General features: G+C 51.8%; 1 protein-coding gene across 2 annotated transcripts; it reads right to left on the bottom strand.

Annotated features, from left to right (window-relative positions):
- Positions 1-6: 6 nt before the first annotated feature.
- Positions 7-26,850, bottom strand: SLX4 (SLX4 structure-specific endonuclease subunit). 2 transcript variants are annotated; one of them, XM_066275086.1, is made up of 15 exons: positions 26,755-26,850; positions 23,141-23,909; positions 21,611-21,832; positions 18,606-18,795; positions 17,094-17,312; positions 14,632-14,840; positions 14,193-14,509; positions 13,235-13,442; positions 12,716-12,804; positions 11,611-11,757; positions 10,672-10,841; positions 6,649-8,903; positions 3,659-3,758; positions 1,485-1,895; positions 7-1,088 (listed from the first exon to the last, which is right to left on the bottom strand). In XM_066275086.1, exons 2-15 carry the CDS (start codon positions 23,532-23,534, stop codon positions 698-700), a joined length of 5,322 nt encoding a protein of 1,773 aa, XP_066131183.1. In that variant the 5' UTR covers positions 23,535-23,909; positions 26,755-26,850; the 3' UTR covers positions 7-697. The 2 variants fall into 2 exon arrangements, with proteins under 2 accessions (XP_066131183.1, XP_066131184.1); XM_066275087.1 differs by lacking the exon at positions 26,755-26,850 and adding an exon at positions 26,378-26,683.
- Between the last annotated feature and the right edge of the window lie 951 nt (positions 26,851-27,801).

The following is a 27,801-nucleotide window of genomic DNA, read 5'->3' as shown; positions in this document are numbered from 1 at the left end:
AAAGCAGTCTTTTTTATTGCACATCATATAAAATGGACTACACGGTATTTAAAACAGACAGGATGTTCACAAAGACACAGAGGCCCACTCGTTTTCTCCTCCAGGCCTTACCTGTGGTCTGCACTGCCCCCGAAGCTGGAGGCAGCCTTCCACACACCCCCAAACCAGCTTACAAACACATGCTTGTTCCGGGGGCTTCAGAGCTGCGCGGGGCCCTTCTGCACTGTCCAGTTTGGAGACTGCTGGTGACAGTGATCGGTGTCTGGGCAGGATGGCAGGACCAGTGAGTACCTGGGGCATGGCAGTGTGGAGGCCTGTGGACACCTGGTCTGCTGGTGGGGCCTGGGGTCACGGCACAAGTGCTAAGAAGGAAGACAGACGGGGCACACTGTCTGCACAGCTAGCTCGGAATGGACATACTGCAGTTGATAAACGTAGAGAACAGGTGTGCCAAGCGGGCCCTGCCTGCCCTGGCCGCTGGGGGAGGCCGGCCTCTGAAACACATAGAGGCTAGCAGGGCTAAAAGGAGGCAGCCCGGCCCGAAGCCCGTGGGTGACATGCTCTGAGCACCACTCCAGGGAACAGAGGAAGGAAGCTGGTCGTCACTTTCACGGGGGCAGTAGAAGTGGCCGCAGGGCCCAGAAACGCCCGTGGAGCCTGTTTCGCTCAAGGAGCCCAGAGTTGGACTCACAGCCCCTCACAGGCTGCCGACGGCCACGCACGGGGAGCAGGGCGCAGGCCGGGCGGTTCTGCCTGCCTTCTTCCGGCCCTTGGGCTGCCGCCTCTTCCTCCCCTTTTCCTTCCGGGCCGCGGCAGTGGTGAAGGTGATACAGTGGGCGTCCAGGAAGTCCAGCAGCTTCCCCGCGGCCATGCGGATGCCCTGCTGCTTCAGCTCAGCCTGCAGCACCGCCAGCTCGAAGGGCTGGTACAGCAGGACCTTGCGGTAGAGCGCTGGCGTGGAGCGGATGTAGCGCCGCACTGCCTCCTCTGTGGCCGCCGCCGGGATGGCCGCCTGCGAAGAGCTGGCCTCCTCCTCACCCTCCTCGTCCCCTGCGGACTCAAAGGCTGCTCCAAACTCACAGGAAGAACTGCAAAGAACCAGATATTAGTATTTCGCAACACCCCTTCCCTCCAGCCCCGCTAAGACCAGGAGGCTCTTTAAGGAGTGGGTTTCAGGCATGGATGACCCCCCAGGGCTGTGTTCCTGGCACTTGAGCTGTCAGGCTCCTGTCCTTGGCCAGTGGCAGCAGGCCCCCACCAAGAAGGCATGCTGGGCCAGCCCCACTCACGGATGTGGGAACTTTAAAGGACGGCTCAGGAGGCCCACAGGGGGCTACCCTGGAACCCCAGCTGGACTTCCTGGAGTTTAAAACCAGAAAGCAACTGGGGTTTCCTACATTGGCCATGAGGCTTTGCTTATGCCAACCCTCAGACCTGGTCAAAGGACCTGTGAAGCCACCGGCCCTGTCCTTTGCTCTGGTTACCTCTGTGAGCTTAAGGAGCTGTCACTGCCGTCCACAGAGGTAGCCGTGGATTCCTGGGAGGCTGGGAGCTGGGCGTCATCATCAGGGCCTAGTGGCACCTCTTTGGCTGGTGACATGGGGGGGACGCGTCTGCCAGGCTGCTGCTTTCGACGTTGGGTGCCCTTGGCCTTAGCCAGTCCCTTGGATCTGTGGGGATTAGGGTCAGAAGTGGCCTCCAGCCTGGTGCGGCCAGCTGCCTTTGAAGCCTTAGAGGTCTTGGTGGTGTGCGTCTGGCTGCAAGGAGCCTCTGCGGGCACCTGTAAGGCCTGGCTCTCGTCCTCAGAGTCGGACTCCAGGGTCTGGTGAGTGTACTGGAATATCTCCTTCAGTTTCAGGACCATCTGGCGTTTGGGCAGAGGGCGTACTCCAAATCTGAGTGGGAAACAGGTTGACTTCAGCAAAGAGTAAACAATTGTCAACAAATCACTGGTTTTGTGTAACTGAAATCTTAAAATGTTTGGCTTTTATGAGTATTCATTCAGAGGTTAGTGTCTATCCTGCATGCCGATTGAGCTTACTCTGAAGAATATTCCAGTCCTGGCCAGTTTGCTCAATGGTAGAACATCGGCTCAGTGTGTGGATGTCCCAGGTTTGATTCCTAGTCAGTGCACACAGGATAAACAATCATCTGCTTCTCCAACCCTCCCCCTCCCCTTCTCTCTCACTCTTCTGCCGCAGCCTTGGTTCAACTGGTTCGAGCACACTGTCCCTGAATGCTGGGTGCTGAAGATGGCTCCGTGGAGCCTCCGCCTTAGGCATTAAAAATAGCTCAGTTGTGAGCATGGCCTCAGATGGGCAGAGATTGGCTCCAGATGGGGGGTGCCAGGTGGATCCCGGCTGGGGTATATGTGGGAATCTACTTCCCCTCCTCTCACTTGAAAAAGAAAAAAATATTCCAGAAGGGCTGTTCCCCATGTTCTGAGCAATAGTGGTGGCAATGATTTCTCTAGGCCCAATGTGAAGAGCAGCATTCATTAGGATATATGTTCTCTTAAAAAATGATGTCTCTGCCTGATCTGTGGTGGCGCAGTGGATAAAGCGTCAACCTGGAAACATTGAGGTTGCTGGTTCAAAACTCTGGGCTTGCCTGGTCAAGGCACATATGGGAGTTGATCCTTCCTGCTTCTCCTCCTTTCTCTCTCTCTCCCCTCCCTATAATGAATAAATAAAAATCTTAAAAGAAAATGATGTCTCTAAGGTTAACCGATGGTGGCACAGTGGATAAGAGTATCAACCTGGGATGCTGAGGTCCCAGGCTGGAAACCCTGAGGTCACCAACTTGAGTGCAGGGTCGCCAACTCAAGCATGGGATCATCGACATGACCCCATGGACGCTGGCTTGAGCAAGGTGTCTATGGCTCTGCTGTAACCCCCCGGTCAAGGCACATATGAGAAAGCAGTCAGTGAACAACTAAGGTGCCGCGACTGCAGCTTGATGCTTCTCAGCGTCTCATTTCTTTCCCTTCACTCTCTGTGGGGAAAACAGCTGTTAAGCTTGCGCACAGGTTTACTAGCTGCAAGCGCTTTGTGCAGTTGGTGCAGGCGCACAGGACAGCACTAGTGTAAGGAGACAGTGCTTCCCGGGCGAGGGGATTAGATTGCGCCCGCCACTGAGAGGTGCCGTCGGTTTCTGATCCCTTGCCCTCCACTGCGAAAAGCAGGTTTTCCTTTCCCTTTGTATATTTTCTTTTTCTTTCTTCCTTTGGCTTGCCTGTCTTTGTGAGCCTCCAATAAATCAGAATGGCCCACCATCCTCCGGCTCCACAGTTCTTTTACCATCTGCCCGAATTCACTGCCAATCTGCATGGCCATACACACACTCTCAAAAACAAAAAAAGAGATGTCTCCTTATTCAGATTGTTAAGGCCAGGGTCCCATCACCACCCACATGACAAGGAGACCTGTCATCTAATGGGTAAGCGGGGGAGTCTCATTTCTTAGCTTCCTGGGGCCTGGGGAGTTTGGGGAACAGCACGCAGAAAGCTGGCAGGCACAGGGCCCGCCCCCCACAGCCCACACACCAGAGCCCGGGGCAGATCTGGCGGCAGGGCCTTCAGCTCCCAGCCTTGCTAAGCCCGGTCACTCGTGGGAGAGAAGGTACCACAAATGGGCAATTGTTCAAGCACACCACAAACCTATCCAGCTCCTTCTTTAGTACCGGGGTCTCCATGATGGAATACCGTGGCATTGGCGTTATGGGCACTTTCGGGGGCAAGTTCCTCCTCCGGTTAGCACCTTACAGGTAGAACAAAACAGACACGTTTCAGAAAGAGGGACCTGGGTTTCCCCCTTTCCAATCCTTAGTGTAACCAAGAGAAAGATGCACGTGGAGAAAGCCCAGTCCCATCTGTTCCATGAGAACAACGATGTCCACCCCTTCACCGTTTGACTCTGCCACCCTGACTTCCTGTTGGAAAGTGTCACTCGGAACACAGAGGCCCCTGGTGGCCTTGTGCAATGCTGATGCTTTGTGAATGGAGAAGCAGCTAAGTGGTTGACATAGGTTTGAGTAATGGTGCAATGGCAGTGACAGGACTTATCTCTGGGGTGATAAAAACATTCTGGATATAGTGGCAATGGCTGCAGAACTGTGAGCACACTAAAACCCGCTGAATGGAACATTTCAAGGGTGAATGTTATAGTATGTGAAAATGTCCCGATAAAGCTGTTATTTTAAAAAAAGAAACAGGTAGCCTGACCAGGCAGTGGCGCAGTGGATAGAGCGTCAGACTGGGATGCAGAGGACCCAGGTTCGAGACCCCGAGATCGCCAGCTTGAGCGTGGGCTCATCTGGTTTGAGCAAGGCTCATCACCTTGAGCCCAAGGTTGCTGGCTCGAGCAAGAGGTTACTCGGTCTGCTGTAGCCCCAGGGCCAAGGCACATATGAGAAAGCAATCAATGAACAACTAAGGAGCCACAATGAAGAATTGATGCTTCTCATCTCTCTCCCTTCCTGTCTGTGTGTCCCTCTCTCTGACTCTCTGTCTCTACCACAAAAAAAAAAAAAAAAAGAAGAAGAAAGAAACAGGTATTTTAAATATAAATGGGGCCCTGGGCTGGTGGTTCCATGGACAAAGCGTTGACCCAGCGCGCCAGAGGTTGTGGGTTCAAAGCCGTCAGGGCATGTACAAGAAACAACCAGAGCGTGCACAACAAAATGGAACAACTAAGTGAAACAAGCTGATGCTTCTCCCGCCCTCTCCCTCAAATCGACGGGAAAATGAAAGGTGAACGGGGTAGTCAGGAAAAGAGGGACTTTGTTTCTCATCCCTTTTGTGAGCATGGAGCACTTGGAAACGCCAGCGAGAACAGGCTGTCCCCTAAAAACTGCACAAAATCCTTTATAAAATTTCAGAGTCTGTCACCCCTAAAGCCCGCCTCAGATTCAGACGAAGGCCCCTGACTTAGTCTGGGCGTGTGGGTCTCAAGTCTCCTATAGCAGTTCTCACGGCATCACCTGGGAACCAGGCAGAAATGCAAATTCTTGGCTGCACCCCAGACCTCCTGAAGCAGAAACTCTGGGGTGGGGCCCGGCCACATGCATTTTAAAAAGCTCTCCAGGCAATTCTGATGCCCACCCAAGGCTGAAAGTGCTGGTCAGTCAAGCCCAATTGGTTAGGACTTAAAGAGGAAACGAAACACCAGGTCGCAAGCAGATGCGATCTCCTTAAGCTCTGCTTCCATTCCTGGTCACTGCTCAGTGCCACCCTGCCCTTCGTGGCTCCCCTTGGTCTGCCCTGCTGGAGGAGAGGCAGCACCTTCAGGGGCCCACACTGGCTGCTTTGGTTTTCCCCATGACTGAAATGAGCTGGGAATTGGCATCATCCAAGGATGGACTGAGGCCCACAACAGGCCTCTCTCACAGCCGCATCTGTTGTTTTAAATTGACATGAAATTTACACAAAAATTTAAGCCCTGGCTGGTTGGGTCAGTGGATAGAGCATCAGCCCCACGTGCAGAAGTCCTGAGTTTGATCTCTGGTCAGGGCACACATGAGAAGCGACCGTCAGCTTCTCTTCCCCTCCTGCTCCCCCTTCTTTCTCTCTTCCCCTTTTGCAACCAGTGGCTCGACTGGCTCAAGTGTAGGCCTTGTGTGCTGAGGATAGCTTGGATGGTCCGAGCATCAGCCTCAGGTGCTGAGGATAGCTCGGTTGATTCAAGCATCAGCCCCAGATGGGGTTGCCGGATAGATCCTGGTCAGGGCATGTGTGGGAGTCTATCTCTCTGTCTCACCTCCTCTCACTTCAAAACATTTTTTTAAAGTAAGTCAGTGGCACTTAGTATATTCAGTGTTGTACAACAAGCACTTCTGTCTAGTCGCAAAATGTTTGAATCCCTCCAGAGGAAATTCTGTAGCCAGCAAGCAGTCACCCCACTCCTCTCTGTCCTGGCAACACTAATCTGCTTTCTATGGATCTGACTGTTCTGGTTATTTCATATAAATGGAATTACAATATGTGATCTTTTGTGACTGGCTTCTTTCACTTAACATGTTTTCAAGGTTCAGCTGTGTTGTAGCAGGTATGATTGCTTTTATTCCTTTCAATAGCTGAATAATATTCCTTTTATTTTTGGATTAGACCATATTTTATATACCTACTCAATCAGTTGAGGGGCATTTGGGTTGTTTCTACCTTTTAGCTATTGTGAATGGAGCTGCTATAAACATCTGTGTACAAGGATCTGTCTGAGTCCCAATTTTAATTCTTTTGGATGTATACATAGGAGTGAAATTGCTGGGTTGTAATGGCAATTCTATGTTAAACTGTTTGAGGAACTCCACTCGCCCAGTCCTAAGGCCCACCTGAGGTGTGCACTTTGGCCTCCCAGGGTGCTGGTTCAGAATTCTGAAGTGGGGTCCACAGGCAGGGATTTTTAGTGTGCCCAGGTGAGCTGTAGAGTCCAGGCCAGTGGAGAAAGCCCTGACTTACCGGCTAAGAATTTTGTGTTTGATAGCAAGCCTGTTCTCCCTCAACTCTGGAGAGGGGTCTGGAAGGCAAGGAAGGGGCTCGTCACAGGCCAGCAGGCCCTTCAGCATTGCCACCCCATGCTGTCATTACTGGTTTCCTCTTGGGCCCTTGGTGTAAAAGAATGTAAAAGATAAACAGCTCTTCCCACTACTCACTCGGCTTCTCTAAGTCATCCGATTTCTGAGCTCGATCGGCATTTGGTGTCTGGGCCAGAGGAAAACCCTCTGGAGACTTCTGCTCTTCTTCTCCATCCCAATCGTCCCACAGAGCGGAGGTCAAGAAGCTGAGCCTGCTGCTGCCAGGGGAGCTGGCCGGAGGGGATTTCTCTTGAGGCTTCCTGTGGCCGGTGCAGCTCCCTCGGGTGGGGGTGGTACCCATCTGAGTGGGGTGCAGGGGAGTGGAGTAGGATGGGGGTGCAGGGGAGTGGCAGTCAGTACTGTCTGGGGCCTCCCCCACTCTACCGCCCGGACTACTGGTGCTGAGGGGACCAGTCCGCTCAAGGTTCAAGTTGTCGATAGGAATTGGCGAGAGGGGCTCCACATGCCAGTAACAGTCATCAGTCGGAATGGGGGGGCCGCTGTCCGGCAGCGGACTGCTGCTGGCCGGGTGGGAGGCCACTTCCTGCTCATCTTCACTGTCCTCCACCTCCACCACCTCACTGGCTGTGACCTGACTGGGCAGACTCGGCCCAGGCAGTGAATGCTTCCGGAACTGCCCACTGAAATCAGTGAGGCCTCCTGAGGTTGGACAGGGAGCCAGCAGAGAAAAGTGCTTGTGGCGTCTGGGACGGGGACTAGAGGGGCTTCTAGGATTGACAGGCACCGGGCAGGACGACGACGTCTGGGGCACAATTACTGTAAACTTACTGGAGGCCTGGGGCCCTTCCCTGTTCCCTAATGGGGTCCTGGGCTGAAGCTGAGCTATTTCACTTGCTGAAGTCTTGGATCTGAGGCCCATGATTTGGGTCTGCGACGAGTAGTCGTGGCTTCTGCTGGCAAGTGGGGTGGCGGGCACCAGCCACGAGGTGTCTGTCGTGCTGTCCTCGTTGGGACTGGTCTCGGGGTTGCAGAACAGCTGGGGGGTCCCTCTGCCACCCACACAGCCCTCGTTCCTTGACGGCTGCCCCTCGTCCTGCTGCGCTGGGGCCTCTCTCTCTGGTGGGCTTTGGGAAGGTTCCTGTTCTGCATCAACGTCGATGATGGAAAACAGGTCAGAGAACTTGGGGCTAACTTCTAGAACTTTTCCTTCTTCCAAGGAACCATTAAAACCTGACTTTATTTTGTTTCTTTCTAGCTCCAGCTCTTCATCTGAATCCAATAAAAGAATAATTTCATCTTCTCTGTTCATGCTGGATGGAGAATTCTGAGATCTGGAGCTCTGGTGGCTCGGTTTGGCCTGAGTTAGGTCAATGGATGGAGACTTTTCTGGTGAGATCAGGAGCCCTGTATTTCTGTATTCCATCATGGAACCACGTTCTTTGCCCTTCTGGCAGTCTGGATGGTTAAGCAGCGTGAGAAGGCTCCGGCCCCTCTTCTGCTTTGATGGTGAGTCCTGGGAGGCCACCCTGGAAGCTCTGCCCTGCGACTGGGGAGCGGGTGGGGATGAGTCACCTGTGCGATGGAAGTGAGGGTGCGGCTGTCCAGGACTCCTGCCCGGAGCAGGCTGTGATGGAGGTGTCTGCCGGCGAGTGGGCGGACGGGAGCTCCTTCTCCCCCTTTCTCTGCTAGTGCCACTGCCTCTCTTGTGATGACTTATTATTTGGGACGGCTGAGGGTATCCTTCTGGAGTTGATGAAAAGGGCTGTTCATCGTCCTCGTCATCAACTGAGTACAGCAAGGGCCCTTCCTTTCTCTCTGCCCAGCAGCCCTTAGAAGGGCTGGAGGAGCTAGTGTGAGCCAGGGCTTCCTCTGGGGCTCCTGCCTCCCCCTCTCCATCGGAACACTGGCCCCCAAGTGGCAGGAACCTGGACTGGCTCACGTTCTTCCTTTCGGCTGGGGCAGCGTCTCTTCCCTGCCTGGAGGCTGCCGTTAGCTCCGCACTTTCCGCCTGCTCTTTACCCCGGACCCCTGCTAGGATCTGTCCGGAGCCCGGACCGTCCTCAAGCTGCTTGGTTTCCTCAACCTCTGGGGCACTTTCCTCCTGGAGCAGCTTTCGCTGACTAGCTGCGAATTCATAAATTTCTTCCATTTCTGCTTCATTGACCTTTTCTCCATCTCCTCCGAGGGCCTCGGGTTTTAGCAAGGCTTCTGCGTCCTCCTCTTCATCTACCCACATTGACCTCAAGAGTTCTTGGAAATTCTCTGCTCTGCTTTCACAATCCTCATCTTCCTTCTCCTTCTGCGGTGTGCCCTCTGAATCCATCAAGACGGACGCTTGTTCACACAGGTGAACAAGCTTGCTCACACCAAACCTGCAACAGGAAACGCCATGTCTCATCACCATCCTGATGGCGGCTGCGAACTGGGCGCCCGGCCAGGCCAGGTCTGGAGCAGAAGTCCTCCCAGAGGAACAACCACGGCTCAGTCTCGGTCTTCTCCCTGCCCACCTGCAACCAGGGTTCATGTGCACCAGCCCCGGCCACTCAGCTCTAAAAATAGAGACTTGTAGCCCTGGCCAGTTGGCTCAGCAGTAGAGTGTCAGCCTGGCGTGTGGAAGTCCTGGGTTCGATTCCCGGCCAGGGTACATAGGAGAAGCGCCCATCTGCTTCTCCACCCCTCCCCCTCTCCTTCCTCTCTATCTCTCTCTTCCCCTCCCGCAGCCAAGGTTCCACTGGAGCAAAATTGGCCCCGGGCACTGAGGATAGCTCCATGGCTTCTGCCTCAGGTGCTGAGGATGGCTCCATGGCCTCTGCCTCAGGCGCTAGAATGGCTCCAGTTGCAACAGAGCAACGGCCCAGAGGGGCAAAGCATCGCCCCCTGGTGGGCATGCCAGGTGGATCCTGGTCAGGCACATGTGGGAGTCTTTCTACCTCCCCGCTTTTCACTTCAGAAAAATACCAAAAAATAAGTAATAAAAACAAAAAACAAAACAGAGACTTGTGGGACTTGAAGGCAGGGCTCACTAACTCCACTGTGCACACGTGATAGTGACTGTCAGGCTGAGCCGAGGACAACAACTGGCGGCGCTGCAGAACCGGGGAGCACGTGCTGCCTTGAAACTCACCCAGTGTTGTGACTGATGCACACCAAAGCAGACTAACCCTGTCGCAGGTCACCCAGGCCGAGGAGTACACCAGCCTGCCACCTGACTGAAGGCTCTGTGGTCTAATCGGCACACTTAAAACCCTAGAGTAGGGGTCCCCAAACTACACCACATGCGGCCCCCTGAGGTCATTTATACGGTCCCCGCCGCACTTCTGGAAGGGGCACCTCTTTCATTGGTGGTCAGTGAGAGGAGCATAGTTCCCATTGAAATACTGGTCAGTTTGTTGATTTAAATTTACTTGTTCTTTATTTTAAATATTGTATTTGTTCCCGTTTTGTTTTTTTACTTTAAAATAAGATATGTGCAGTGTGCATAGGGATTTGTTCATAGTTTTTTTTATAGTCGGGCCCTCCACCGGTCTGAGGGACAGTGAGCTGGCCCCTGTGTAAAAGTTTGGGGACCCCCGCTCTAGAGGCTGAGCCAATCCTTTCCTTGAATAAATAAGGTTTGTTTCCTTTTTTAAAAAAATCCCAGAAGCCCTCACATCTTGTCAGGAGGTAAAATGCTTTCTTTTTTTTTTTTTCTTCTTTTGAGCTACCTGTCACCTCTTCTGAGATATTGGGTGTGGATAAGGCTGGCTGGTGCAGATTCACGGGGCTTGGACTATGCCTCCTCTCTACTTTCTGTTTCTGGGGCTGGGAGAGGCCTGCTGTTGTCCAGCCTCAGTGCTGGGACCATCGGGGAGCAGGTGTTTAGGGATGGCGGAGGCGGAGGGCCACCCTCTCATCATGCCCAGGGAGCTAAAGCCACAGGACTTGACAGAGGACTCTTTAAACAGCACTCAGTTCTCCTGCAAGAGTCCATTTCTGGCCAGACACCTATCAATACACCTTGCTCAAAGTCACCACTGGGCATAACCCTGGGATTAGAAGGTGTAGAAAGGCCCCAGCCCTGATCCTCCCATGAGCCAGTACCCCAGTAACCTGTCAGTTCATGTCCGAGGCCATGAAGTAAATGGAAAGGACAGTGCTGACCTGCAGGCCAGGGAGCTCAGGTCTGGGACCAGCTGGGGAGGCAGGCCGGGGTTGGCAGTGTAGAGATAGCGCAGGAACGCACGGGCAGCCTCGGTGCTCACGTCACTCAGCAGGACGCGCTGGGTCCTTAGGTCGCCATCTTCTGCAGCAAAGAACCCTTCGCTGTTCACCTGAGGGTGAAATAAAGTATAGAAGGTTTACTCCTGGACAGTCATGACTTGGGACAACGCAGATGGCCTGGGGGCTGGGTGGCTCCTGTCAGTCTCTAAGTTACAAACAGCCTCAGCATGGGCACAAGCATTAGCCAGTGTCGCTCCATTTTGTTGACCATAAATTCTGCATAAAACTTTTCAAAATCAAATCAGGAGTAGATGTTCAAGAACCTAGTTGATTCCCTCCTGACAGACATATCAAAGGCACTAGAACTTTCTGAGTGACTACAGCAGTTTCTTGGATTCCAACAACACAGTATTCAAGTCAAACACAGGTCAACACGGAGATATCTGTCATCAGCTCAACTTTAAAGACATCGATGATTAGTCTTCATAATTACACAAATAGAGAAAAAAGAAACAATTCTGGAGGGAAAAGGATTTTTATTCAACAGAACAAGAAAGCTGATGTTTCCCAATCCTGAACTCATTTCCTCATAGCACTTTCTAATCTCAAACATGTCTTCTCCACAAAAATGTAACCATTATGGCACCAAATTGGGGGAAAACGTTGAAAGCAGTGGGAGGCGGGCAGAAGGGGAGAGGGGTGAGAGTGGGGGGAGTGAGGCGGCTGGGGGGGGCAGGGGGCAGGGAGACGGAGAGAGAGCCTGGGCAGAGCGGTGAGGAACAGGAGAAAGCAGAGAAGGACGAAGGCAGGGCGGGGGTGAGAGAGACAGGCTTGAGGGGGATGGAGGGCTCGGGCACAGCGCGCTCGCCGTGCACTTACATAGTGAATGAGAAGCGGGCACCGGGCATAAAGCACGAACTTGTGGGCATACAGCACCTCCCCGCTGTCCGTCTGAAACTGGACGTCACTCAGCTGTGGGTTATTGACCATGGCACTGAAGTCGGCAGCCAGCAGACTGAGGGCGAGCTGGAACAGGAGAGCTGTTACTGCCACCGGTCACTCACCTCTCTAACTGTGCCAGTTCCCCAACTGGGATGGTGCTGAGGTGGCCAGGTGGGACCCTCTCAGTCCTCTCAACGGAGAACCTCCATTGGGTTGCAGCTGTAAGTCACCTTAAGTCACGCAGTGGCATGGAACAGCAAGCCATACACTAACTTTCTCCAATTCTCATCACCGAGTTTCCTGGCCTAAAGTGGGAGGGGCCCGCACGTGGAGGGGCATGGCTGCTCTAACAAAGATGGAGCTGCAGCAGTGGTAGCTGCTGAGCGCTGTGTGCCAGGCCAAGTGTTCCACACTCACTGTTGGTGGCCCCGTGAAGAAACTTACCATCCCGGAATAACAGATGAGGACCCCAGTCTACTCGATTCAGGCACTGGGCTGAAAGGAGGTCTAAGGCCTTTCTCTGTGTGCCATGGTCACCAGGAAACTTGGAGTGACACTGATATACTAATGGGGTGATGTACACGCTAATGGAAACCCCCTTTTCACCCAATTCATCACCAACACAGAACATGAACTGTTGGGGGAGGCCAGCCCATGACCCACGGTGGAGGACACAGTGAGCCCAGAGTGAATGAATGAAACTCTGAGAAGCGAGTAAACAGAGCAGTCAGCTGAATGAGGTGACCGCACAGAGTGCTGGTGGTTCCTCTGGGCTTCAGGCAGAGCAGGCCCCAGGGCTGGGAGAATGAGCTACCCCCCATGTTCAGTGACAAAAGAGACAAAGCCTCATGGTGGAGCCCTGACAGAGGACAGGAGGCTCCTGTGGGCTTTTGCCTGGCTCAGCTCAAATACTGTCAGCGGGACCAGTGGACTCCTGCAAGGGCCTGAAGGCCGGTGAGCTGACCCCACTGAATGTACGACAAGCCCCGGCAGCCAACACTGCAGAGCGGAGCAGGGCCAGGCCCCACAGAGGGGTCCTTACCGAAGCCTGGCTGCCCGTGTCCAAGTGCTGCTCCTCGGGAGGCAGGACAAACCCAGTCAGGGGAAGGCCATCAGGCAACAGATCCATCCCTGAAAGAAGGATTCACTGGTTAAAAAGAAAAATCACCTCCTGGCAACGTCGGCCTCCAGGGAAAAGGCATGAACTGGGGGTTGAGCTGACCCCAGAGGCGCCTAGGAAGTGATTATTATCTGGGACTTCTTTAGTGAAAGTGATGCCCACACACCACTCTTACCACTACCCCTCCCAACAGAGAGGGACACAGCACTGAAATAAACAGAATTAGCCCACAGATCACTTGTTCTGTCCTTGGTTAAAGTTTAGGAAATGGTGATGAACTTACCTGTGTCACATTTATTTTTGAGAAGAAAAAGAAAGCCCCTACAGAGACTGCCTTTCTCCCATCATACGGGGATGAGCCAGGGAACCGCAGATCTGAGCGGCCTCCGTGGTCTGGGTCACGGGGAGGCGAGGGTCCAGGTGCCCCGTACTGTGTCTCACCTGTATTCCCCCCAGGGCAGGGCAATGGGCTGACACTCAGCCCCTCTCTTGCCAGGTCCATGAGGTCCTGCAGGGCCTGGTATTCCTTTTGGCTGGCAGAGGGCAACTGGTTCCTGGGACAGGTGCTATGGAGGGCAGGTGGCATGCACACGTCTGGCTGTGGCCGATCAGGTGACACTGGTGGCAGCATGGGCTCCTGTGTGAGACCCTGAAAGAAGTCGGAAGCCAGAATGATCTTGTGGCTGCCATAGCAGCCACCACCCAGGCAGTCCCCGAAGGTACCAGCCACAGCCCAGAGCGACCCTGGGAAGCTTCTCTTCATCACTATGTCAGCCGGCCTCTATCATGGCAGAGGCCATGCCTGTGGCATCCACACCTGCAGAAAGATCCCTGGGAGCCCCATTCTCCTAATGTCATCTAAATGGCCTCAAGCGAGTACCAACTCTCAGACCACCTGCATCGGCTTTGCCAGGCTCCTGGGCCATCACAGGCAAATCCTGTCAGACGCCTGGGGGTGGCGCCTGGAACTCTGCATTTTAAACAAACTCTCCAGGTCCTGTCTTTTTTTTTTCTAATGATTTGAGAGTGGAGAGAAGGGAGAGAGATCAAGAAAGAAGCATCAACTAGTTGTTTCACTTAGTTCCATCTAGTTGTATACTCATTGACTGCTTCTCGTAGGTACCCTGACTCAGAGTCGAACCCCCGACCCCTGGTACATTGAATCGATGCTTTATCCACTGAGCAACCTGGCCAGGGCTGGTCCTCCCTATTCTTACCAAGAGAGCCATCTAGACATTGCAAAGAGAAACACCCTGTAACTGACACCCCTAGGCTTTCTCTCTTCCCCTCTGCTCTTTCTAGAACTTTCTGTCCCCCAGCTGTTAACTCCCAGTGCTATAATCCTGGAGCTGCCAACCCGTCCCCAGCGCCCGCCCACATGTGTCGGAAGGGGGTGCACCTTGGTGGACTGGGGCACCATGGGAGGCACCAGGCTTGCTGTATAGAAGGATTCCAAAGTGCAGGCTCCAGTCAGGGCACTGCCTTCCCACAGAAAGTTCTGCTTCCTTTCAGGTGGCTGAAGACAACTGCTGGCCTTTCCCAGCTCTTCCTTTAAAAGCCTGCTTTCAGGAAGTGGTGGCGTGCTGGGCAACTCCGCTTCTTCCTGTGCAAAGAGCTGGGCCACACGATCCTCGATCTGTCTCCCCGTGGTCTCCGAGTCCTGGACTAACAGCTGGGGTGGGAGAGGGGGCGCTTTCTTTTTGCGACTCTTCTTCTCTAGAGAGAAACAGAAGTGGGAGTCAGTACCAGGGCCACCCGCACAGCCTGAGGGCCAGAGGTAACTTTAGCCAGAGGCAGCACGGTGAGGCCCCTGAAGCCACCACTGTGGTCACACATACCTGCTGACAGCCTGGTCCTCTCAGAAAAAGCAGTTCCCGGCGTGAGCTCCGCAGACACAGCCTCCTGTTCCAGCTCAGACCTGGACAGAGCCATGGCCACCAGCAGGTCCTCAGACAGCACCTCGTGCTCACTGACCTTCTGCCGCTTCTGTGGCTCCTTCTTTCTGGGGGCTCCCTTCCGCTTCAGACCTCCACCATGATTACTGAAGCTTTAAGGGCAGCCAAACAGAAAGGTTAGTGACGCCAGAGGTGCGAGCACTTCCTGTTCGGAGGCGGTCCCCACTAGACCAGAGAGCTGGACCCCTTCTCCTCTGTGGGGAAGAGAAAGGGTAAATGTGGACTTATCAGACAGCGGCCTCGAGTGCTCCGGGAATTCACAATCCTCATTTTGTGACTCATGTAAGCGCATACGAACCTAGGCCAAAAGTCCGGCGCAATCGAGACACAGAAGGGTCTGGGGTCTTCTGTGTGATCCTGCCCAGCCGGGTTCTTGGTGGCTGTACAATGCCACCACTGGTACCTGCACACCCCAGATGTGGCCAGACCCATGTAGTGGCGTCAACACTCAACAGCTCCAAGTCGGCACCCTGGATTCCACCAACTGCCCATCGATTCTTCAGATGCCACCTAGGCGACCATGGACACGCCGGCCATGAAAGGACCCTTCCCTCCTGCAGGGGCTGCAGGGCAGTGCCTCTGCCCAAGGCCGGAAGGGAAGCCTCTCAGCTTGGGCCACCAATGTGGCCAGTGGCCTAAGAGGCTATCATGTAGCAACTCATTTGGCTCGGAGATTGACTGAAAGATTTTCTGGCCGAGAGAACCTAGACTGCCTGCTGACTCCTGAGGCTGGGCAAGTAGAAGGGTACCGGTGGGAACGGAGCTGGGGCAGCCTTCAGATCACGCTCCCTCAGCTGTAGGGCATTCTGAGCGCCTCTGACCTTCACAAAAGCTCATGCCCTCCACTGGGCCAGGCATCGTCTTGGAAGATCCAAGCAAGCCCTGATTCAGTTCTAACTTCCTGGGAACCCTACACGATAGATAACCAGAGCTTCCAAGAGGAAAAGGAGCCACCCTAACATGCGGGGCCCTGCCGCTGTGTAGGCTGGACCTCTGGCAGGCCTGGGTCCAGATGGAAGCAGGCGAGGGGTTCAGGGACAGGTGGGGTACTCTGAGCAGCCCAAGTGCCCTGGCCAGGGAGGCCTGCCTACCTGAGTTCCAAACACCCCAGGCTTGGCCTCAGGGCAAGGGAGGCCCTAAGTGAGGACCCCTCAGTGAGGCGTCCATTTTTGCTTTCTACTCTAACAACCTTCTAGGAGGCCCTTCACACACCTTGTTTCACTTCATGGGAGTTATTTAAAAAGCACGTACATTTTATCTGAGCAGGTAGTTTCAGCGTGGTCCTGCCAAAAGGCAAGCGATGGCTTCGGTAAGGTCCGTTCTCAGCCTTAAGGCCTCCAAGTCCACGAGGGTAGTGCGGACGTGCTAGAAGGCAGACCGGCTCACCCGCGAAGACTCAGCCTCTGCCCCCATCTCAGCAATGACCCAGCTCACAGGCCCAGGGCCCGTGTGCCAGGCAGTGGCCAGGAAAACAAACCGTCCATGGCATTCCCTTTGCTTTTTTATTTTTAATTGATTTTAGAGACAGAGAAGAAGGAAGAGAGATCAATAGAAAGAGACATCGATTTTGTTGTTCTACTCACTTAAGCACGTATTGGTTGACTCTTATATGTGTCCTAACTGCGGATCAAACCCGCAACCTTGGTGTATCAGGACGATGTTCTAACCAACTAAGCTACCCAGCCAGGGCTTCCCTTTGTTCTTGAAAGCTGTCCAAGGAAAGAAATCCCAAACCTGCATCAGTCCGGGGCCCACGCCGCCTGTGTTCCCTATAATGCAGGGGTATGTGGCGCCAAGCCACCCTCTGCCACCTCTGTGCCTGTGGTTTGCATGCTCAAGACTTGTGTCATCAGCACAGCCTATTTTAACGCTTAAGATCTAATTCATGCAAATATTTTTTTAAAGGCCTGTGGTTCTGTCTCACCAACTCTTTGAACTCTGCTGAGTAATCTGTATTATCAGCATGAAAACCGACTACACGGAGATGGTGAGGCTGCACCTCACACAAAATAAATGTGGTCTAGTGAACTTCCGAATTCCCGGCTGCTCCACAGGCAGGGCCCACAGGATGCGGAGTGAAAAGCTCTCCGGAGGAAGGACCTCACGGAAAGCAGTCCAACAGTCACTTCCACAGACAGACCCACGCTCACGCGGGCCATTTCAAAGCCTTCCGGGATGCAGAATTAGTGCCGTCCTCAATCCCTGTGGAGACCATGACTGATTTCCTCCTCGTATCTTTCATTTCCAGAATCAAAGAGGGCCTATTGTCCTCTGACACCACAGATGGCTTTATGTTTAAACAAGTCAGAGTACTTCTCTGCTTGTCTCTGTTTCACTTGACTCACCTGGACGCGTGAGCCAGCCTGCCGCAGGCCCCCGCGGGCTGAGCCGCCTGCAGCCGCACGGCCTGGAGCAGGAGCTGGGGGCCGACCTCCATCTTCACCGCACACTGTTTCAAATGATTGATTCTGCTCTTTGGGGTGAGAAATGGCTTGCCACAAATTGGACATTCAGGGATTTGAGGTGCAGAGGGTCTCAGTGCCTTTTCAGCCTCATCCAAGCACCTGAGGGAGGACAGTAAACACAGGAGAACCACCTTCCCTGGTAATGTGAATCGAAGCAAACATGGATCCACAGCTACGTGGACATGTTGGGGGCCACACCTTGTTCCCCCAAACCTTGTTCCTCCACACAGCCTGTAGTCAGCCTCCAGACACGGAGTTTAGGTATCTGTTAGCAAAGGTGACCGAAGAAAGCGAGGACAGATTAAACATAAGCACGGAGTCACCGTATGATCTAGAAGTTCCACTACTGAGTATATTCCCAAAAGAACTGAAAACAGACACTTAAGCAAACTCATGAAATGCATGTTCATAGAAGCTCTATTCACACTCTCCAAACGGTGGAAACAACACAATGTCCATCAGTGGGTGAGCAGATAAACAAGATGTAGTCCATCCATACGATGGAATATTATTCAGCCATAAAGCACTTCAAGCACTGACACATGCTACAACATGGGTGAGCCCTGAAAATACGACGCCGAGTGAAGAAGCCAGACACAGAAGGCCACATAGTGTTTGATTCTACTTACATCCAGAACAGGCAAATCGAGAGATAGAAAGCGGATTAGCAGTTGCCAGGGGCTGGGGGGAGGAGGAATGGTAAGCCAGTGCTAATGGGCACAAGTTCCCTTTTCGGGGTGATGAAAATATTCTAAAACTGATTGGGGTGATGGTTGCATAACTGTGAACATTACTAAATGAAGCCATTGAATTGTTTACTCTAAAGGGGTGAACCGTATGGTGTGTGAATTATATCTCAACAAAGCTGTTAATAAAAAGCAAGAGCAGGCCCTGGCCAGTTGGCTCAGTGGTAGAGCGTCGGCCTGGCATGCGGGGGACCCGGGTTTGATTCCCGGCCAGGGCACATAGGAGAAGCGCCCATTTGCTTCTCTACCCCCCCTCCTTCCTCTCTGTCTCTCTCTTCCCCTCCCGCAGCCAAGGCTCCATTGGAGCAAAGATGGCCCGGGCGCTGGGGATGGCTCCTTGGCCTCTGCCCCAGGCACTGGAGTGGCTCTGGTCGCAGCAGAGCGATGCCCCGGAGGGGCAGAGCATCACCCCCTGGTGGGCGTGCCGAGTGGATCCCGGTCAGGCGCATGCGGGAGTCTGTCTGTCTCTCCCCGTTTCCAGCTTCAGAAAAATACAATAAAAAATAAATAAATAAAAAGCAAGAGCAGCTTGATACCAACACTGAGGTGCTGTCACAGTAAGGTATCTCAAGATTGCCATTACAGCCACAGGGTTCCCTGGCTCAGGTCACACCCACAGGAACAGTGACAGCGGAGCCGCTCCTACCGATTCACGTGCTGCTCCCGCCGCGTGGGGTTCATAGCCGAGAGGTTCTTCTGACAGATCTGGCAGAAGAACAGACCCTTCTCCTCCAGGCCGTCTTCATGTGAGGAGGCTCGTTCCTGACCAAACTCCTGCTGCAGGGCCAGTGCCACTGCAGTGTCGCTGTCTGTGGCAGGAAGCCAGGCCCCAGACCCTGTGGAGAGGCACACAGAGCCATGGGCATGAGCTCATCTTCAGACCTCTGCACGTGTCAGATCTCCCAGAGCAGGGGCGCTATCCTGCCTCATGCCGGGCACCATCCAGTAAAGTGGGGCACTACACAGGGCCCCTAGAACAGTACGTCTCAAACTTTAAGGTATGTAAAAATCACCTGGGGACCTACCTAAAATGAAGGTTCACGTTATAGAGGTCTAGGTGGATCCTGAGACCCTGCATTTTTTTTAAGCGAGTGAGAGACAGACAGGAAGGGAGAGAGATGAGAAGCATCAACTTGTAGTTGCAGCACTTTAGTTGTTCATTGATTGATTTCTCATATGTGCCTTGACAGGGTAGGAGTGGGGCTCCAGCTGAGCCGGTGACCTCTTGCTCAAGCCAGCAACCTTGGACTTAAGCCAGCAACATTGGGCTTCCGGCCAGTGATCATGGGTCATGTCTGTGATCCCACGCTTAAGCCGGTGACCCTGGGTCATCAGTATCCCAAGTAGATGCTCTATCCACTGCACCACCACCTGGTCAGGTCAGGTCCTGCATTTCTAACAACACCCAGGTGAGGCTCATTGATACTGGTGGTCCAGGACCACTCTTTTGAGTATCAAGTCCTGGAGAACTTTCCTTTCAGTTTTCCCATTTCTTCTAAAGTCAGCTGTCTTGGACATGCCAGGTTTATAAGACTCCTACCCCAACAAATCTAAGTTTTCTCTTCAAAGTTCAACCTTTCCTATTGCTATGACCTTTACTGCCCAGAGCAGAAGAACCAGGTCAGAGTGAAATAGCTTGAGATGGCTCCCAGGTAGCCACGCCCACCTCTGCTACCCCGTCACGTCTGATACTGCTGGAGCAGACCCTTGGTGTTCACGAAGGATACGTTCTGAAAACATGACTCCTCAGTTCTTGGATATTTAATGGCCTATATCACTCTTTCTACCAAAGCCAGTAAAGCATCCTGCTTTATTTTAATTCCCTATTTTCTTTCCTTTTCTTCTTCTTCTTTTTAAGCAAAGCAGTTGAGTATTACTGGGTATGATGAGCAGATATATGGAAGCAGCCCTGACCAGATAGCTCAGTTGGCTACAGTACTATCCCAATATGCCAAGGTTGTGGGTTCGATTGTTAGGACACATACAAGTACCAACCAATGAAAGCATAAATAAGTAAAACAAATCAATGTTTCTCTCTCCCTTCTTCTCTCTAGAATCAATAAATTTTAAAAAAGGATATATGGGAGCAACTGAGTCACATGTAGGGGAGGTGCTGGACTCACACACTGGCTGAGCAACTCCTTTGTACCCTTTGGGTGCTCAAGGTCTGATGCCAGGGCAGATGTCACCTCGCTCCCTGTGTGGACCTTCAGAGTAGCCTGAGAATGGTCAGTGCTCCTGAGGTGAGATCTGCAAATGCAATACCAGACACTACATGGTCATTAGCTGTAGGTCTGTCAACAGTTTCTTCCTTTCTTTCCCTTCTTTATATTTGCATCCAAGATGAGGATTCCTATTGTTCAGGGGATGAAGAATAGAACCACCAGACATGACGCGCTTCTCAGGGTGGTGTAAATCCTGCAAAGCGCTGTTGCCAAACTGTTTAACCTGGAGCCAATGAATCCTCTGGTTTACTCAGTGTAGTGCAGCTCAGGGGTTGCAGGAAGGGGTTAAATGACATCATGAAGAAACAATCAAGCAAATCCAGAAAGTGGCAAATGCTAAAAGACAATTATCCTGGACTCTTCAAAAAAAGTCATTAAAAAAAAAACAGAACAAAACAAGACACAGGGACTGTTCTTGAGTTTAGACCTTATACTGGCTATAGTCATATGCAGTGTGCAAACTGACGGTTCTGACAAATACTCAGAAACCAGCTACAAAAGCTACCCTTGAGACAGCTGGGGAAATGTGAATATGAACTGGACACCAGGAAATAATATGGAATTACTGTGGTAATGGTTATGAAGAGAATCCAGAGGTAAAGGATAATGATGTACATAACTTACTTTCATATAGTACAGAAACACGTATATTTATAGAGACAAAAAAATAGATGGCAAATGTTAACAACCGTTAAACCCAGGCTGAGGATACAGCGGATTTGTTGTCATATATATTTTACTTTTCTGCATGGAAAAAATGCAAAATAAAAAGTCAAAATTTAAACAAGAGGAAGAGGGGCCCTGGCCGGTTGGCTCAGCGGTAGAGCGTCGACCTGGCGTGCAGAAGTCCGGGGTTCGATTCCCAGCCAGGGCACACAGGAGAAGCGCCCATCTGCTTCTCCACCCCTCCCCCTCTCCTTCCTCTCTGTCTCTCTCTTCCCCTCCTGCAGCAGAGGCTCCACTGGAGCAAAGATGGCACAGGCGCTGGGGATGGCTCCTGTGCCTCTGCCCCAGGCGCTAGAGTGGCTCTGGTCGCAACAGAGCGACGCCCCGGATGGGCAGAGCATCGCCCCCTGGTGGGCAGAGCGTCGCCCCCTGGTGGGCATGCCGGGTGGATCCCGGTCGGGCGCATGCAGGAGTCTGTCTGACTGTCTCTCCCCGTTTCCGGCTTCAGAAAAATACAGGAGAAAAACAAAAAAACAAAAGAAAAAAAAGAGGAAGAGGTACATCGTCAAAGAGACGTAAGTCAGAAATGACCCAAGGGACCGTTCAGTCTGTGGCCAGATACACGAAGTGGCAAAGGCAGAACGCCCAAGCCGGCGAGAGCCCACCTTCCACAGAAACACAATGAAGGTTGGCTGCTTCCTGCTCCTTCCCTCCAGTTAGAACTTATTCCTGTTGGGAAGACAGAAAACTCCCATCATACCATTCCCTGCCATCGTAGCATCGCCAGGGTCCTTCAGAACGTTTCCTTCTAGCGCAGCCTGGCGGGAGCACCCTTCTGAAGCATGCTGCAAACGCTCGGGGTCTGCTCTCTTGAACTGCTGCATTCGCTGCAGGACCAGTTCCGCAGCACGCGGTTTGGAGGGACTGGGCACCACGGCGGTCAGACCGGGACAGTGCTGGGAGTCGCTGTTAGGAGCAGCCTCTGCAGAGCAAAATATTCACATGCGTCTGTTCCAGCTCGAGAAACAAGACTTTCCACCAAATACAGGTTAGACCCAAGTTTCAAAGAGGTCCTTCACCAACTAATTTAGAGTTTAGATTTAACTCTCAAGTGTGAATAGGACTGATTGTTTTTGGTAACCTCACTGTTTGTGCTCATATAAACGTACCTTTATAAAGATCTATGACAGGAGAGTGACTGCTAATGAGCACAGGGTTTATTTTGGGGGTGATGAAAATGTTCTAAAATTAGGTAGTGGCGATGATTGCACAACTTAGAATATACTAAAACCATTGAACTGTATACTTTAAGAGTGAATTTTACAGAACATGAATATCTCTATAAAGCCGTTATTAAATAAATATTAATGAAAAACATTTATATCTTTCTATGTCAAGAGTTTCCTTTAACTCGGTGTCCTCAGATGGCCTCTAGTGGAGTTCCATGAAGCCCTTGGAGTCATATGTCAATTTTGCAGATATGTGTGGGGGAAATCATGTATACCTTTCACTCAACTCTCAGGGGAAGCTTGAAACAATATTTCAACACTACTACACTACTGAAGCCTCACAACAGTCTCTGGGAGCTAAGTCTTCACCACCAACCACTCCACTGAGAAGTTATGCTGACCACATTGGGTAAAAAATATTATTTAAGATCAGGAAGTGAAGGTAAGAAAAATTTAGAAACAGAACTCAGGAGCCCAAAAACCTTGTGCTGTATTATTATATATGCAAGGCTGGTTTTCAGCTGTGCATGAAGAAAGTACACTAGGCATATGGTTTAGCACATCAAGGGCAGCAGAGTAAGGAAGCTGCTTTAAACAAATGAATAAAAAAAAAAAAACGGTAACTGGACGAGAAAGGAAGGATTAAAGATTCTCCTGGAACTCAAACCCACATGGCACCCACTATAGAATAGATGTGAGAAAATGGGGGAAGCAGCATTATTTTCAAGTTCACGTAACTCGTGTCCACTATATAATGTAAACAATAATAGGAAACAGAAAGAGAAGAGGGCTCCAAACATAATCATGTGGAAAATTCAAACAGGGGTTATATATTTTTTATGATTATTATTTAAAACAGGAGTTGGCAAACTGTGGTCCTTAGGCTGGGTGCCTGTTCTTGTAAATGAAGGTTTGTTGGAACACTGCTCGTTCACTTACATCTTGTCTAGGGGACTGAGGAGTTGTGACAGAGACTGTATGGCTTACAGAGCCAAAAGAATTTACTACCTGGCCCTTTACAGAAAATTGTCCGACTCTTAGTTTAAAACAGTACAAATCACCTTTGGTTTCTTCTCCGGAAGCCCTGGCAGTGATTCCAGCTGGGTCACCTGTCTGGGTGCTCCATCTGCTCTCCCAGAGCCCAGCGGAAGCAGTCCCCCTTCCCTCCCCATTCTCAGGGGGAGCTGGTTCACTCTCCTGCCACTTGGGTACCCCTTGCTTTCTGGTCCTCGTGGCCTGGCTGCCAGATCGAGTTTTCTTCTCCCTGGGGCGTTGCAGGGTTTTGCTCTTAGTAGCAGTTTGTTTAGTCCTTTCCAGTTTGCTTGTTATCTGAATGCTGTTTGAAGCCTTCTGTGTCTTCCTTGCCCCTGACGCTTCCTTAGTGCCATTCTTTTTCACCCTTTGGAAAAAACTGGCACATAGTTCCTTAAAATCATCATCTGACTCATCCATCATCTGGTGAGTTTGAAAGCTTTTAAGCTGGTTTTCAGAGGTGTGAGGGTCAGTCTGGGGGCTCAAGAATGAGCCTAGCTGGGCCTCATTCAGAACCACAACTTCATTAGGGCTCCTCTCTACTTCTCACTGAGATACCTGGAGAGCATGCAAAATTGAGCAAAAAGTACTGTTTCCCCCTCCATAATGATTTTAAATGTTTTTCTTCAAATTGAGCCTGTGTTAAACAGCATGTTTAAAGCTTCCCTCTGTTAAAGTTCACATCTGAGAGGTTTTGTTGTCCAATAGATGCCTCTGAGATAGAATACATATGAACTTGGTGTTCAAGTTATTCTCCAAGATCTCCATGGTGATCAAGTATATTTGGTTCTTTCACATCTGTGGAAAAACAAAAGCATTTAAGTGTAATTAGACAGATACTGTCATTTTATGCCATTTCTTTCAGGAAGGTATAAGATCATGTAGAGTATGGGAGTAACAATACCTCTGTCAAAACTCAGGTAAAGCCTATTTAATACAGACCCATCATCCTATAGGACATCACAACACAATGCGGGCTGGGGGTGTCTAGAAACCCATCAAAGCATGGTCTTTCACAGGCAGAAAAATCTGGGTATCTTGGAAGAGTATTGTTTTTGCTGAAGCCTAGGGAATTAATCCCATGAGGGGATGTCACCACTAAAACATGATGACTCCCAAATCCAGAAAAAGTATTTCTTAGGTCTATGCTGGTCCAAGGCCTCCAGCTACCAGAGACTCTATCAGCGGTCAATGTAATGAGAGAGACAGAGACACACAGAGAGAAAGTGTGAATGAATTTGCTCTTGGACACTCAGGATACAGGAACAAAGAAAAGATAAGAACACAGGAGGCTCATCCTTCACTGATAAAATCTATTTTTCCAAGTCAAAAAGAGACCACTTTGTCCCTGGCCAGTTGGCTTTGTGGATAAAGGGTCAGCCTGGTGTGTGAATGTCTCAGGTTCAATTCCCGGTCAGGGCACATATGAGAAGCATCCATCTGCTTCTCTTCTCCCTCTCCCCTGTCTTTCTCTCTTCCCTTCTCGCAGCCAGTGGCTTGACTGGTTCAAGCAACAGCCCCAGGCGCTGAGGATAGCTTGGTTTGGTCCAAGCATTGGCCTCAGGCACTAAGGATAGCTTGGTTGATTTGAGCATACTCCAGCCCGGGGAGCGCTGGGTGGCTCCCGCTCATGGTGCATGCAGAAGTCTGTCTCTTTATCTTCCCTTTTCTCACTTAAAAAAAAAAAAAAAAAAAAAAAAAAAAGGCCACTTTCTCCATCCTTTTACCCTAGCAAGGGCTCTCCAAACTCAGGTGACTAGAATGATGACCAAATGCAAAGGTTGGGCCTGATAGGTTCGAAAATCAAACTGAATGACTCAATGGCAGAAAGTTCACTTCAAATTCAATAATGCAATCTTCACTGCCCAGTAATTCGATTAATCATCTAGTTTTCCAGAGCTGGGCAGACACACAGACCCAGAATCTATTTAGCATGGCTGTCTCATTCACATCTTCCATGTCACCTTCTTTGAGAAGTTTCCCCTTCTCCTTTAAGTACACTCTCTCCATCCTTATTATTTTCTTTCATCATAGTTTTCACAACAGGGCTTATCCCAAGTTACAATCATATGTAATAGGTAACATTTATTGAAAGCTTACTGTATGCTCGGCACCAGGTCAATCGCTTTACAAGTCTAATTCATTTAATCCCTATAACCATCCTATTCAGTAGAATCTATTACCATCCTTTCTCTATAGTAAGGAATCAACATGAATGAGGAAATGGCTCAAGTTCACACAGCTTTGGAAGTGGCAGGGCTGGGATCAAATCCAAACAGTATGGTTCCAGGGCATCAGCTCTTATATTTTCACTCATTTACTTAATTATATACCCTACTACACTCAAAACTGAGGAGGATCCTGCCCTGTGGTGGCACAGCGGATAAAGCATCCACCTGAAAGGCTGAGGTCACGGGTTTGAAATTCGGGGCTTGCCAGGACAAGGCACAGAGAGACTACGAGGTGATGCTTCCTGCCCCCCCCCTTCTCTGTCTCCTCGCTCTAAAATTAATACATCTTTAAAAATAATTTGAAGGTACAGATTCATCCATTTTACTTCGTATTACTTAGGCACCTTACTTATACAGAGTGCTCAACAACCTGACCAGGTGGTGACACAGTGGATAGAGCGTCGGACTGGGATGCGGAAGACCCAGGTTCGAGACTCCGAGGTCTCCAGCTTAAGCGTGGGCTCATCTGGTTTGAGCAAAAGCTCACCAGCTTAAACCCAAGGTCGCTGGCTCGAGCAAGAGGTTACTCGGTTTGCTGAAGGCCAGCGGTCAAGGCACATATAAGAAAGCAATCAATGAACAACTAAGGTGTTGCAACGTGCAACGAAAAACTGATTGATGCTTCTCATCTCTCCGTTCCTGTCTGTCCCTGTCTCTGACTCTATCTCTGTCTCTGTTAAAAAAAAAAAAAAAAAAAAAAAAGAGTGCTCGACAATTATTTAGTTAACTGCTAAGACTTTGGTACATTCCGAGCTAAGATAAAGTGGGGGTGCATGAGAGAAGGCTTCAGGAAGAAGCAGAGATCAGTGTCCTAACGCTTGGGACGTCAAGCTAACCAAACTGAATCTTATCCTGTTGGATGTGTGCGGCATAAGCAAATTCCGGCCTCAATACTACAGTCTCCACATCTCTGTTGCTAAAACAGTCCATCTCCAATACGAACTCAATCAATATTTACTGAAGGAAGTAGCGGGTCGTACAGGACCGCAAATTTCTATAGGGCCCGCGGTTCGTCCTACTCAGCATTGTACCTACCGCGGCGCCAGGCTCACAGCAGACGCGGAATGAATGGGCAGGTGGGGGGCGGACCCTCCCACTCCCCTCAACCCGGTAACACACGGGAAACGGGTAGGGGGCGCACCCTGGGGGAGGGCTGCCAAGGACTCGGACAGCGAATTCCAGTCACCAGACTGAGCCCCCGACAGTGACTCCGTGGGTATCCGGATCCCCCTACCTCTCCTCCCTTCCGGCAGCCCCAGCTTCCCCCACCCACGAGCGGCTTCTGCCTCTACATCGCCCCTGGAGGGGGGGAGAAAGGATCTTCTCCCTCGGGAGAGCGAGAAAGGGCCGAGATGGTTGTACCTCCTCCTCCCGGGTGTAGACTCCTAGCCCCAAAGCCCAGCCCCTCCTACCTCCCGCGCCGCCGGGACACCTTCTCAACCGAAAGCCGAAGGCCTGCGCATGCGCTGCCCGGCTGCTCTGTGCAGAATTGTGCCCGCGCAGGCGCAGATCAGTCCGAAAGATTTGCTTCCCAGACTCCTCCGCGGTCGAGGCACCCCGGGAAAGAGCGTTTCCGGGGAGCGTGACGGGGCTCTGCGGACCCGGCGGCGAGAGGGCTGGGACGTATCTGTATCTGCTGGTGCAGCGGCGCCTGGCAAAGTCTATTAAGAGGCGAGCGAAAGTCAGGGGGAGTGAGTGCAGGACACCGCCGCAGTTTTCAGTTGAAAGTGTGGGCCCACGGTTCCCACAGGAAGTGCTCATGGCGGCCCTCGCAGCGCGCCTGCCTGCAGAGCCGAAGAGGACACGGAGGGAGGGGTCTTTGGAGAAGCACCGCGCCCCGACAGGGCGGGAGAGCTTCCTTTGCGGAAAGGCAGTAGCGCAGGTGGACGCCTGCAGTTCGGGAGACGTTAGCTCCAGAGACATCCTGTGGGTGGGGAGCAGTGGTGGGATTCAGCCCCATCGGAACCGGTTGTTAAAATGGCACCTGTAATCAGGGTTCTCTCTAAGGTGGGCGCCTGGGCAGCCGCCCAATGTGGAAATCACCAATTACATTCCTCACTCGGAACGTTCATCTGCACAACAGCATATTCTAAGCACCTGTGGTCATGTTCATTACGTCCATAGGTGGAAAACATTGCAAGAGAGGATGCCCATCAAGAAGCAATATGGGGCCCTGGTAGAGCCTCGGCCTGGCATGCGGGGGACCCGGTTTCAATTCCCGGCCAGGGCACATAGGAGAAGCGCCCATTTGCTTCTCCACCCTCCCCCTCTCCTTTCTCTCTGTCTCTCTCTTCCCCTCCCGCAGCCAGGGCTCCATTGGAGCAGGGATGGCCCGGGCCAGGGCTCCATTGGAGCAGGGATGGCCCGGGCGCTGGGGATGGCTCCTTGGCCTCTGCCCCAGGCGCTAGAGTGGCTCTGGTCGCTGCAGAGCAACGCCCCAGAGGGGCAGAGCATCGCCC

The sequence above is a fragment of the Saccopteryx bilineata genome, chromosome 4 (genome assembly GCF_036850765.1).
Source record: "Saccopteryx bilineata isolate mSacBil1 chromosome 4, mSacBil1_pri_phased_curated, whole genome shotgun sequence".
Taxonomy (NCBI): Eukaryota; Metazoa; Chordata; class Mammalia; order Chiroptera; family Emballonuridae; genus Saccopteryx; species Saccopteryx bilineata.
This window is presented reverse-complemented; position numbering and strand designations above follow the sequence as displayed.